The sequence below is a fragment of the Gavialis gangeticus genome, unplaced genomic scaffold (genome assembly GCF_001723915.1).
Source record: "Gavialis gangeticus isolate Ggan-Ray unplaced genomic scaffold, GavGan_comp1, whole genome shotgun sequence".
NCBI classification, from domain to species: domain Eukaryota; kingdom Metazoa; phylum Chordata; order Crocodylia; family Gavialidae; genus Gavialis; species Gavialis gangeticus.
The window spans coordinates 209358927-209371335 of NW_017728992.1; the positions used below are offsets into that span (position 1 = coordinate 209358927).

The 12409-nt window shown below is 50.0% G+C and overlaps 1 protein-coding gene across 1 annotated transcript in view; it reads left to right on the forward strand.

Moving 5' to 3' along the window:
- Window positions 1-11451, forward strand: part of LOC109305256 (putative IQ motif and ankyrin repeat domain-containing protein) — a 94778-nt gene extending 83327 nt beyond the window's left edge. Inside the window, exons 12-15 of the mRNA XM_019528273.1 lie at window positions 1916-2012; window positions 5325-5459; window positions 9219-9347; window positions 11030-11451. Coding sequence (XP_019383818.1) covers window positions 1916-2012; window positions 5325-5459; window positions 9219-9347; window positions 11030-11204 — 536 coding nt within the window. The 3' untranslated portion in view covers window positions 11205-11451. The remainder of the gene's footprint in view (window positions 1-1915; window positions 2013-5324; window positions 5460-9218; window positions 9348-11029) is intronic.
- The last annotated feature ends 958 nt before the right edge of the window (window positions 11452-12409 follow it).

Consider the following 12409-nt stretch of genomic DNA (forward strand, 5'->3'; position numbering starts at 1 on the left):
TACTGCATGGTAAACAAGCACATGTAGATGTGCACACTTACTGCACATTAAACTATGCTACTTTGCAGTAAAGGATTTTAGGTAGATGCACCCTGTGTGTCATTACAAAAGTTCCAAGCCCCCAAGCTTTGGAACAGTCTGCCACCAGAGGTGGTTCAAGCATCCACTTTGAATGCCTTCAAGACACATTTCTATGTTTATCTTACTGGGATCCTATGATCCCTGCTGACTTCCTGCCCTTGGGGTGGGGGGCTGGACTTGATGATCTTTTGAGGTCCCTTCCAGCCCTAATGTCTATGAATCTATGGAAATAAAGGTGTATATTTTTAACAGTGAGCTTAATTATCACTTGGAGCAGCTTTCTAAGGGACACGATGGAGTTTTTGTAATTTGGGGTCTTTAAATCAGGACTCCACATTGTATCAGAAGGTAATTCTTTAATTCAGCTTCAAGGTACTGGTGTTGAGGTAAGAGTGAAACAATCTTAGAAACATTGGTTTGGAAGGGATGTCACGAGGGCATCTAGTTCAACTCCCTGCTCAAGGTAGGACCATCCCCACCTAAACCATCCTATACAAGTGTCTGCCTTGCCTTTTCCAGACAAAACTGCTCAAACAGCCCTCTCGTGCAACTGTCAGACACGGTGCCTGAAAACAGCAAGAACACCTAATTTGCCACAGGGAGAAGCAGGGGGTAAGAATACTGCCAATGTTCTGTCATTGCAAGAACAGGAAGTAATTAGGTAAAATACACTTTAAATCCAAGGAAGAGGACCAAGTTCCCCACTACAGCAGAAATTAAACCCCCCCCCCAGTTTGTCAGCCTGACCATGGAGTAAAATTCCATCCTGACCCCAAACGTGGCAGTCAATCTGAGCCTGAATGGAGAGTCAAGACCCTCTAGACAGAAATCTCTGGGCTTAAGTCCTAGTAGGGGCATTGGCACATCCCAGTCAAAAGCCCCAGCCAACATTTGGTGCTTCTGAAGAAGGTGATAAAAACCCCCTCCAGCAACACCTGTAGGAAATGGAGCTTAAAAAATTCCTTTCTGGCCCCATGTGGCTACCAGCAAAGCCAGAAGCACTCTACACTGCAACCAGGTAGCACAGACACAGCTCCACCCATTTCACCCCCTCACTGGAGAGCCAGGACTTCCTTTTCTGTCATCCCTTCCATAAACTTGTTCCAGCTTTTCAGTTCTTTTTCATAACCAAGCTAGTTATTGGAGCTCTCCTTCATTTGTATGCCACTGAGCATGGTCCTCTCCAGTTCCTACCTGCTTGGCACTCTAGAGCTCTCCTTGTGATCTTCAAGAGATGCATGTGGGGTGGTCTCCTGGGCTTCCAACTGTTGGTGCTCACAGCACACCCCAGGCATTGTTACTCCTTGGTCATCCCTTCCCAACACTTATCCAACCTCTTCTTGAAAACCTATAATGAAGGAGATTCCACAACTTTTCTAGGCAGTCTATGCTACCGCTTCACTGATTTCACAATAAAGAAGTTTTCCCAGTATCCAATCTCAGCCTACTTGCTGAGGTTCTCTGGGCTGTGTTATAAAGAAGGCTGGTTCCTTCTGCCCTTACATGGATGTATGAAAGGTAGCGGTGTACAAATCTCTGAAGAGCACACATTGAAGAGGGAGAATTCTTTTAAGCAGACTCACATGATATGGTGAGAGCAATGGGTGGAAATTAAGACAGGGCAATGCAGAGTTAATATTAAGGAAGCTTTCTTGATTGAGGGAATTATTAGGTGACAGACTCCTGTCCAAAGGGATGTGGCACAGTCAGTAACAGTTGTTATGAATGGGGTCTGCACTAATTCTCATGGGAATGCAAAATATTCAACTTTGTTCATGCTGGTTTTTGTAAGGAATGGGGAGGGCTATTCATTGCTTTCTCTGTTCATTAACAGGGGCAGGTAGTGAATTCCATGGGCTGAAGTGCTCTGTGCAAGAACTTGATGATGTACTGTTGAAGGATGTGGGAAACAAAATCTGCATGGATAGACGGTAAGCTTGGAAAGAGATTGTGCATACCTAGACATTGTTCTTGCTGTGATAGTGGTGACCAGTAGAAATGGTCACACACCTTCTGAGGATCAGAGGTACCAATTGTCAGTCTGCCATGAGGTGTCCCTGATGAAGCAAGCCAGTGGTGTACAGTCATGTCCCTCAGGGAAGAAGACACTCTTATTGCTTTTTTAAAAGTATTGTTATTTATTGACTGAGTGAAGCTGCCTCAGTTCTGGTCAGGTATAAAATCAGTGTGTCTGCCCAGATCACCTTGCAACCTGAAGGAAGAGGAAGAAATGGAGAAGAGAAGGGAAACCTAAAAGAAGGGTCACACATTTGGAGTAGTTTTGTTTCATTCTTGACTCAAAGAAGAAGTAGATTTTTAGGAGGGATAATCTTCCTGCTGCTGCCAGAGGGCCTGAAAGCAGCCACCCAGTAGAAAATATTTGCTGTCATTGGCATGAGGCATTAGTTTCTTCTACTGGAGTTGGATAGTTTGATGGGTCCGAGTGAATTCAAGTTGTCAGGGCCTGATGAGCTGCAGTCCCAGGTACTGAAGAAACTGGCAGAGGAGATCTTGCAGCCTTTGGCACTGATCTTCATGAAGTCATGGAAGACAGGCCAGGTACCAGAGGACTGGAAAAGGGCCAATATAGTGTCCCTGTTTAAGAAAGGCAAAAGGGAAGTACAGGGGAACTACAGACCAGTTAGCCTCGCCTTAATACCTGGGAAGTTACTGGAGCAGATCCTAAGGAAGGCCATCTGCAGTCATCTGGAGGAGGACAGGCTGATCACAAGCAGACAGCAGGGATTTATGAAAAACAAATCGTGTCAAAGAAATCTGATCTCCTTCTTTGAAGTAGCTACTTGGGTGGATAAAGGGAAGGCTGTGAGTATTGTGTATCTGGACTTAAGCAGGGCTTTTGACAAGGTCCCATGTGACCTTCTCATTAAAAAATTGGAGAAATGTGCGCTGGACAAAACTAGTATAAAATGAATAGACAAGTGGCTCAGAAGCTAAAAACAAAGGATAATTCTAAATTAATCCATGTCAGATTGGCAGGGGGTTTTGAGTGGAGTCCCGCAGGGAACTCAGTGTTGTTCAATGTGTTTATTAACTATTTGGATGCTGGCATAGAAAGCTTCTAAAGCAATTTTACAGACAACACAAAACTGGGAAGGTTTGTGAAAATATTGGAGGACAAGTGCATAATTCAGAAGGATCTCAATAGATTGTAAGACTGGGTTGCAGCTAACAAGATGAAGTTCAGCATTGTCAAGTGCAAGGTGCTCCACCTCCAGAAGAATAATAAAAAACACAGATATAAAATGAGTGACACCTGGCTGGATTGTAGCACTACAAAAAAGGATCTGGGAGTCTTGGTAGATCACAGACTCTGTATGAGTGCAGTGTGATGCAGCTGCTCAAAATGTGAATGGAGTTTTTGGATGCATCTATAGAAGCATGAGGGTGCAAGACCTGGGGGTGATAGTGCCTCTTTACTCGGCACTGGTCAGGCCTCATCTGAATACTGTGTGCAGTTCTGGGCTCCACATTTTAAAAAGCATGTGGGGAAGTGAGAGAGGGTCCAGAGGTAGGCAACAAAAATGATCAAGGGCTTGGAAAGCAGGTCATGCAAGGAGTAGCTGAAGGAGCTAGGCATGTTCAGTGTTCAGCTAGGCATGCGGCACCCAACGACTAGGGAGACAACGATTGAATTGCCCATGGACCCTGTTACTTATTAAACAGAGCAAGCAGGGAGCAAACACCAGCACACATTGCTCGCAACAGCTTTATTCAGAATGGAGACAGCTTTGGACAAGGGTCCCTCACAGACTCACAGCCTGTGAACGAGGGGACCTGCAGTGAAAAATAGTATTTTCCTACATTTATATATTTTGGTTTAGGTTCATTAACATTGACTTCACCTTCGTCCCTCCTCCTGTTCCACCCATTTTTCCTCCCATCTCAAGCCCTGCCTCTGTTTACTGTTTACTTCATTAACATGGAATTGCCTATGCATTTCACTCATTTACGTGTCTTTTTGCTATGAGCATATTTCTAAGACTTTGACTTCTCTTCTTCCGTCAATGGGCAGACTGACCAAAACCTGGAAGCTTCTGGAGGCTTCTTTACCAATCATAATTCACCTTTTTGCATATGTTCTTCTTGGATTCTGTTACTAATTACATGTTGTTTTTCACATTCCAGTCTGTTTTTCTGTTCTATGTTGTACCATCTTCCACATTCCTAAAGCTTTACCTCATTCACAGCACACAGACTCACACAGACTCACTTGAAAATGGTTGACACAGTTAAGATGTGCATAAGCAAATGGCTGGCTTAGATATCATTCTGCCTTGTGGTCAGCAGTTCTGCTAGGCCACAGGCAAAGGCTTCATTCAGCTGCAAATCCAGTGCTCCCCAAGATCCAAATATTGTCACGCCAACATTCAGCTTGAGGGAAAAAGTGCTGAAGAGGGGACATGACAGCAGTCATCAAATGTTTGAAGGGCTGCCATAAAGAAGAGGGAGAGCTCCTTTTCTCTCTTGCTGCAGAGGGGAGGATGTGGACCAACGGCTTGAAGTTGCAGCAAAATAAGTTTAGATTGGAAATCAGAAGAAATTTCTTCCCTGTTAGAACAGGGAGGCAGTGGAATAGTGAGGCCTACAGAAGTTTGTGGACTCTCCACTACTGGAAGTGTCCAACTTATGGGTATTTTCCAGGCTTGTGGGCTTTGCTGGTAGTTTCATGGGCCTGGGAGGGAATTCCTTCCATGCCCCCACTGCTAAAAATGGCAAGGTTTTTTAAAGCCTTCCTCAGAGGCATTGCGTGTTGGCTTCAGTTGGGGATTTTGACTTAAATATGGAGGCTTCTGGCTTTGCCTCTCCAATCCAGGTCAGAACAATCATCATGTTTGGGGTCAGGAAGGAATTTTATGCCATGGTCAGATTGGTACAGACTGGGAGGGTTTTGCCTTCCTCTGTAGCGGGGGGCATGGCCCTTTTCCTGGGATCTCTCAAACATTTATTAATAACTTTTACAGCATCAGGGCATTGGTTGCCATGGTCTCCCTGCTTTACCTGTGGCTGATTAGGGTGTTAAGTCCTGTGCTGTGTCTGGGGTGACTGTCATGTTGCTCAGAGGTCGGACACGGGGTTTGTCCAGGATGGTTTGGACAGGGCTGATCCTGCCTCAGGCAGGGGTTGGACTAAATGTGACCTCTGGAGCTCCCTGCCAGCTCTAAATCTCTAGGATTCCTTGTCCTGGCTAACGGCTGGGGCCTTTGCCTTTCCTACTCATGCAGGTGGCCCCTGATCATCGATCCATCTGGACAAGCTGCAACTTTCCTGCGATATCGAGATACAAATTACCTGAACACACTGAACCCCAAACACATGAACCCAGAGACTGTCCGGCTGGCCTTGCTGGGGGCCATCAGGTAGGGGCCAGAGCTGCTGGGGTGGAGTGGTGGGTTTGGAAAGTCTTGGCGAGCACGTGCAGGTGAAATGCTCAGCAGGATGCTTTTGGATGTGAGAGAGCAAGTGGTCATTCAAGCCCTGTTTCTTTCTCCTTCATCGGGGGAATGGCAGGATTTGCTACAGTTAGCGCTTCTGTGCTTCAGGGAATGCCAACTGAGCAGGACCTCCTGTTCCCACATTCCTCGTACATGGCAGGACTAAGAGTACTAGTCACACAGGGGCCTGGTCTCCAGTTACCATCCTCTACAGCAATGCTAGGGGTGCTGGCTGGGCTGGGAACCTCCCTCCCCAGTCTCCATCCCTAGCTGTAGGAGCAGGCTCAGCTGCAAGCCTCACTCCCTGGTCTCTGCCCCACATGACTGGACTCATGCACTCATAGGGACTAAGACCAGCAGAAGCATTCAGTCACCTGGTCTGAACTCTACTTAAACAGCAGCCCCTGTGTTTCAGTGCATCACCCACTGCTTGAGCTCAACAACTCTTTGAACTCTGGCATGACATGTATTCCAAACTGATTTAAAGAGATCAAGCGATGGGGAATCCAGTACTTCACAGTTAAGTCTGTCACCTTCGCTGCTTAAAAACATGTGCTTTCTTTCTCATTTGAATGTGCCTGGCTTTAGCTCTCAGTTCTTTTTTATGCCTTTCCCTGCTACATTAACAATCACTTGAATACCTGATCTCTGAAGATTTTGGGTTACAGGGGACCAGTCACTGCACATGAGCCTCCTGGTTGTATTGAGAGAGTGTGTAGGAGTTAGGAAGGTGATGTTCACAGGCTCATAGGAAACTGGGGGTGGAAGGGGCCTCACAAGGTAACATGTAGTCCATTCCCTGCTCCAGGCAGGATTGTCTCTGACTAAACCGTCCCAGCCAAGTGTCTGTCCAACCTGCTCTTGATTGCCTCTGTTCTTGAAAATGCTGCCTCTGGTAGGACTGGGGATGCTGATCTGAGAGAACTGTGTTTGTACGTTTTTAAAGGATCTTGAAAATTGGAGAAGGTTCAGGAGAGTCAGGAAAATAATGTGACACCTGGGGAAAAAGCTTTACAATGAGAGGCTCAAGGAGCTCAGTCCTTCTAGCTTATCAGGAAGATCAAGAGGTGACTTGCCTACATCATATTAGTACCTTAAAGGGGGAAAATACCAGTAAACCAGAATGACAGGTGGGGAATTAAACCCAGACAGGCTCAAGTGAGAATTAAGGTACATGTTTTGTAACAATGAAGATAAATAAATATTGGAACAAACTTGAGAGAGGCTGTGGCTTTTCCATTTCTTGAAGTCTTTCAGATCAAGGGTGGATGCCTTTCTTGAAGCTAGGCATTAGGCAAAAAAATAAAAAGAAAAAAGTGTGAGATACAGAAGTAACTGAGTGCTTATTACCAGGCCTGTGTTATACATGTGATCAGACTAATTCAGTGGCACTCACTTTTTGACCTCACAAGCCAGCTGAGTAGTGCAGGGCTAGTCTGCAGGCTGAATTGGCTCCTTGCCTCCACCTGGCTCTGCACACTGGGATTGGGCTCTGGGGCCCTGTGCCACCTGTGCCCAGCCCTGCATTCTGGGATCAGGCTCTGCACCATCCTGTGCACCCTATCTAGTGCACAGGCCCAGGGCCTGTGGGCTTCCTCATGGACCTGTGGGGAGTCCTGCACAGCGCCAGGGGTGGGATGTGGCCTACAAGCTTGGGGTTGAGCACCCCTGGACTAATTGATGGATGCCGTTTGTCATTTCTGGCTTTAATTTCTTTGAATCCGTGAAGAATGCAGTATTTGCACACTGGAGGGCTGCCACTGGGCCCTGTAGAATCATAGATGATGAGGGCTGGAAGGGACCTCAGGTCACATCCAGTCCAACCCCTTGCTCAAAGCAGGACCAGCCTCAACTACATCAACCCAGCCAAGGCTTTGTCAACTTGGTGTTGTCTTAGAAATGGTATTTAAAGGCCTGTTTTTTGGGAACGGGCCTATAGGTATAGATATATACATTATAAGGGGTCAAGATAGGCAGCAGGGATTAATTGATTTGTACGAGCCTGGGTTTCACACAGAGTTCCATATAGCCCTGAAAACAGACGGGCTTTCTAGCACAACAAGGCCACTAGATGGACAGCCTGAGAATTAAGGGGGAGCATGCCATAACACAAGGTCACAGCCTTCAAGGCAGAAAGGTTGTCTAACACAACAAGGACACACAGCCTGGGAACCAAAGAAGTGTGTACCATATTGTCCCATAACACAAGATAAGTGACACCAGCTACAAGGCTCCAGACCAGCGGGGGGTGGGGGGGCTGAGTCCCGATTTATAGGTTCATAGATTGTTAGGGGCTGTGGGGAGCAGACCAAATTAGGAGAAGTCCCAGAAGGCTACATGGACATGTGACCACAGAGAGACAGCCAACCAAAGATAGCCATGGATGAAGTCATCAGGAGTCCTCAAGGGGGAAGGAGAATACAAAAGCAGAGATTTGAGATTAACAAAGAGTCCCTCCCTGTCCCTCCTTGCTGTCCCTCCTTTTCTTTCATTGTCTCGTCCCTCCCCATTCCTCCTCCTCTCTGAGAGGGGTCCCTGTCCCTGTCCCCACTCCCCGGGTAGGGTCCCTGAGGCCACCATGGATCAAGGGCATACCAGCAACCCATCTCATGCACCCCACTGGAGGGGGGTTGTGGGCCTTGGCATCCCACCTCCAGACTGCTGACACCCAAGAGAGAGAGCCTCAGAGTAGAGCCTCCATCCTGACCAGATGCACTTTGACTCTGATGACAGCCCTAGCATTGGTAGATATAGAATTGCTTGATTGTTTGTATTGTTGCTTTTCTGTTCTCACTCTGTATCAATACATGTGCCTATTATTGAATGGAAAGGTCATGGTCAGTCTCAGGGTTGTGCCCACCTGGAACAAAGATATAAGGGCTGGGCCCTAAATTCAGTCCAACACACAGGTCTTAAAAACCACTGAGGAAGGAGAGTCCACCACCTCTCTGGGCAGCCTGTTCCAGTGCCTCACCACCCTTCTTGTGAGAGAATGTTTCCTAATATCCAACCTAAACCTCCCTTGCTGCAACTTGAGCCCATTGCTCCTTGTTCTGTCATCTGCCACCACTGAGACCAGTCCAGCTCCATCCTCTTTGGAGCCACTCTGCAGGGGGTTGAAGGCGGCTATTAAATTCCCCCTCAGTCTTCTCTTCTGCAGTCTAAATCAGCCCAGTTTCCCCCAGCCTCTTCTGACAAGTCATGTTCCCCAGCCCCCAACCATTTTTGTTGCCCTCAGATGTACTGTCTCCAAGTTGTCCACATCCTTTCTGTAGTGGGGGCCCACAACTGGACACAGGACTCCAGATGTTGCCTCCCCAGTGCTGAATAGAGGGGAAGAATCACTGCCTTCGATCTGCCAGCAACACTCCTATCAATGCAGCCCAGGATGCCGGTCGCCTTCTTTGCACCAAGGGCACACTGCTAGCTCCTGTCCAGCTTCTTGTCCCCTGTCCCCACCCAGGTGCTTTTATGTAAGTGGTAGCTGGTGCTTGGGTTTGTCTTTCATCAGGTTCAGAAGGCAGTAGAGGTAGGATGGTTTGTTGATGACTGGCAGTGTGAGTAGAAGTTTATGCATGTAAAGCCTGAAGCCTGTAGTTCCTGTGATAATTGATAACTTGTGCTGAGGGGCTTGGACTCTCTTCTGAAATGTACTCACTGTTCAGCTGCTCCCCCACCCCCCAGGTACGGAAAGCCAGTTGTGTTTGACATGATGGAAGTGAACATGTTCGATGCTGTGAAGAGGCAGCTGGAGGGAATCACACATGGCCTGGCCGAAGCAGTTCTCAGTAGGCAGATAATGCAGAACGAGAGGTAGGAACCACTGGCTAAGGAAGTCCTACGCCTGTAGCAGAGAATGATTACTGGCCCCAACCACATCATCTCCCCAGCCGAAAGAGAGGCCTGGTGGGTGACCTCCCACCTACTCTGCTAGCACCCGTAGCCCAGAGGCCTGTCTCCCGCTGGCATTGTGACAGCTGTAAGTATCTAGATACAGAGGCATAGGTGAGGTAGCAACACCTCCAGCCCTTCCCCAGGGAGTGGCCAGAAGTCTGCTGCAACAGTTACTTCCGTCAGGCCTGGAGGCGAGATGTCATTTCCACCGGCTCAGGCTTGGCCCCTGATAGTGCCTGGTATGGACCCAGAGGCCCCCTGTCCTGTGTGTAAGGGTTGTGCAGCCACTTTCTGCATGCCCAAGCACGTGGGCTTTTGGATAAGGCTGTATGCTACTGAAGCCCTCGTGTCTGGGGTCCCTTGCCTTCTCTTTTTACTAGAGACTGCTACCAAACGTGTATTCCTGTTGGCCTCAGCCCAAACTGCTCCCATGCCCCTGAGTATCAAAACCACCACTTCCCCAGTGTGCGGCCAGGGTGTAGTTATGTTCTGCTAGTGCAAAATACACGGGGCCTCAATTGCAGAGGCTGCATCCAACAGGCGCTGCTTGGGCCAGAGCCTTGCATGTCATTTAATTCAGAAAAAAACCTTTCTGAAGCAGCCACAGCATGTGCAGCCTGCTGCGTGTTGCTCTCCAGGGCTGCCCTCAGGAACGCCTTTAAGTTGTCCCTGTCACCAAGGGGCTTTGCTTCGAGGCTATCGGTGTCTCCTGCAAGTGACCCAGGTGCTATGGCTCCAGCTCTCGTGCAGAGGGTGGGGAAGCAGCCCCTCACCAGCCCCCTCAGAAGCTGTCCCGCAGGTAAGGAACACGGGGAATCAGCTGTGCCAAGCTGAGTGCTTGTTCCAGAGGGTCTCATGCATGTGGCTCCCTGATGTGGCCTGCAAGCCTAATGCCACAGACAGGTGACCCAAGCAGGGTGCAGGGCCTGGGGCAAATCAGCTCATGTGGGGCCCTGTCCTGCTCCAAACCCGGACCTGAAGAAGCTGCCACTGGCAGTGGCAGTGGGAGGGGGTGGGGTAGCAAGCAGCTGGATGCGGAGGAGCAGCTCTGCCCAGCTCTGCGGAGCCCCCCCCACAGTGTGGGGTCTGGGGCAGTTGCCCTGATTTGCACCCCCCCCTCCCCCCCGGGATGACCCTGGCCACAGAGCTTGTTTCTGATCTGGTGCCACCAGCCAGGAGTCAGTACAGTTTCCTCTGCTGACAGCTAAGGTGACTGGCATAGCTTCCCTATAGTGATGCCCTTCTTTTGCACCTGAGTCTAGTGGGTAGTGCACTCATGCAGGATGGCAGAGAGGGGTTCTAGGCCTCTCTCCCTGCGGAGGCTTAGCCCCACAGCCCTCATTGCCAAGCAGAGAGACCTAACTGCATGTCCCTGAGCCATCTAGTCTGCCTAAGATGTGGGCTTGGGTGTGTGCAGCATGGGCTCCCGGGGTTGCTCCAGAACCGCTGCAGTCGATGCACATATAGCTGCTCTGCCAGTGCCAGGCTCTCTGGCATGGGCTGAAGTAGGTGGATGCTGTTGAAGGGCTCCAGGGCCCAATCCGGGCCCTGTGTGCTGTGGTACCCTGGCTCCCTACAGCGCTGCTCGCTGCCTCCTGCAGGTACCTGTGCTTAGCCAGAGCGACCGATGGCCCTGAGTATTTCCGCACCGCCTTCCAGGAGGCCCGGACCAAGAAATTCAAACTGTTCATTGTCACCAAGTGTCATCACCCGCCTGAGGAGCTGCTGCAGCAGCTCCTGCCCATTCAGGTCATGCTGTCCCAAAGCAGCTGGTAGGCACAGGCCATGTACAGCAAAGCAGGGAAGGGGGGTGGAAACCAACAGCATGTTGAAGAAAACACATCTTCATGTAGGTTTGTATCTTGCAGGGCACTGTGCGGGCCTAGGTGTGCTGGGTATAGGAAGGCACTAAGGTGCAGGCTTACAAGGGATGGCTGTCAGGCAGTAGGGTGGGGAGGGGAGACATGGGGCACCGTGCATGGCGCTGCTCCACTCTGCCAAGAGGCTGGAGACAGTGCAGGCGCATGGCTGGAAGGGAGCAGGCTCAGGCGGATGGGCCCCAAGCCCTGCTCCTCAGGCTCAGCCCCTGTTCTGACAGGCCCCATCATCAGGGGCCTCGAGCTAGTGGCCCTTTTCCGGCTTCACTGCTGCCTGTCTGCTTTCCCACCTCTCCCCCCCACTGGCTCCCCCCCCACCCCAGGAGTGGAGCTTGGTGCAGCCTTTTCACCCATGTGGTTGTTGTGCTGCAGTTTTGTAACTGGGATAGCCAGTTAGCCACAGGTCCAGCCTGCCCTGTGCTAAATAAAAATTTGCTAAAACCTGGACTTGTGCCAGCCTGCATTTAACATCAGTGCCATGACCTGGATACCTATCACCTGGCCTCTGTGAGACTGCTAGCCAACAGTCCCCACTGAATTTTTCTGGTGGTTCTGGCAGCTCTCAGCCACGCAGTAGGGGACTTGGCACCAAACCTCTGCGGGCTTTGTCCAGAGAGGGCTACAGCCAGAGCACTGGACCAGGGCAAGCACTGGGGTGAGGTAGGTGAGTGACGCCATGCCAGCTTATGTGCTCAGGCACAATCAGGGCTTTTAAATGATGTCACCAATGGTGCGGCACTCAGTCCCATTCTCCATGTAGGTGGGGGGGGCAGGGAGTCCACCACCCCCAAACCTGCCTTGGGTGGGTGGGTGTTGGGGTGGTGACAGGGCTCTTTGAGCACACAGGCCAGGCAGGAGAGCACCGATGTTGCGTCCTGATGGGGCTGGAGCCTGGGCTAGACCCAGGCCTATCAAGATGCTAGTGGTTCAAGCACTGATGGGTGTGCTGGTCCTTGGGCACCATGGGCAGGTGGCACCAGCTGCGCAGTGTTGAAGACACCGGGGCAGGCAGTGGTGATGCGGAGGGGGGGGTGCTTTGCTACACAGGCATCATTGTGGGCCTGGCCCCTATGCTCTTTGGGGTGAAGCCATTGGCCTGTGTGC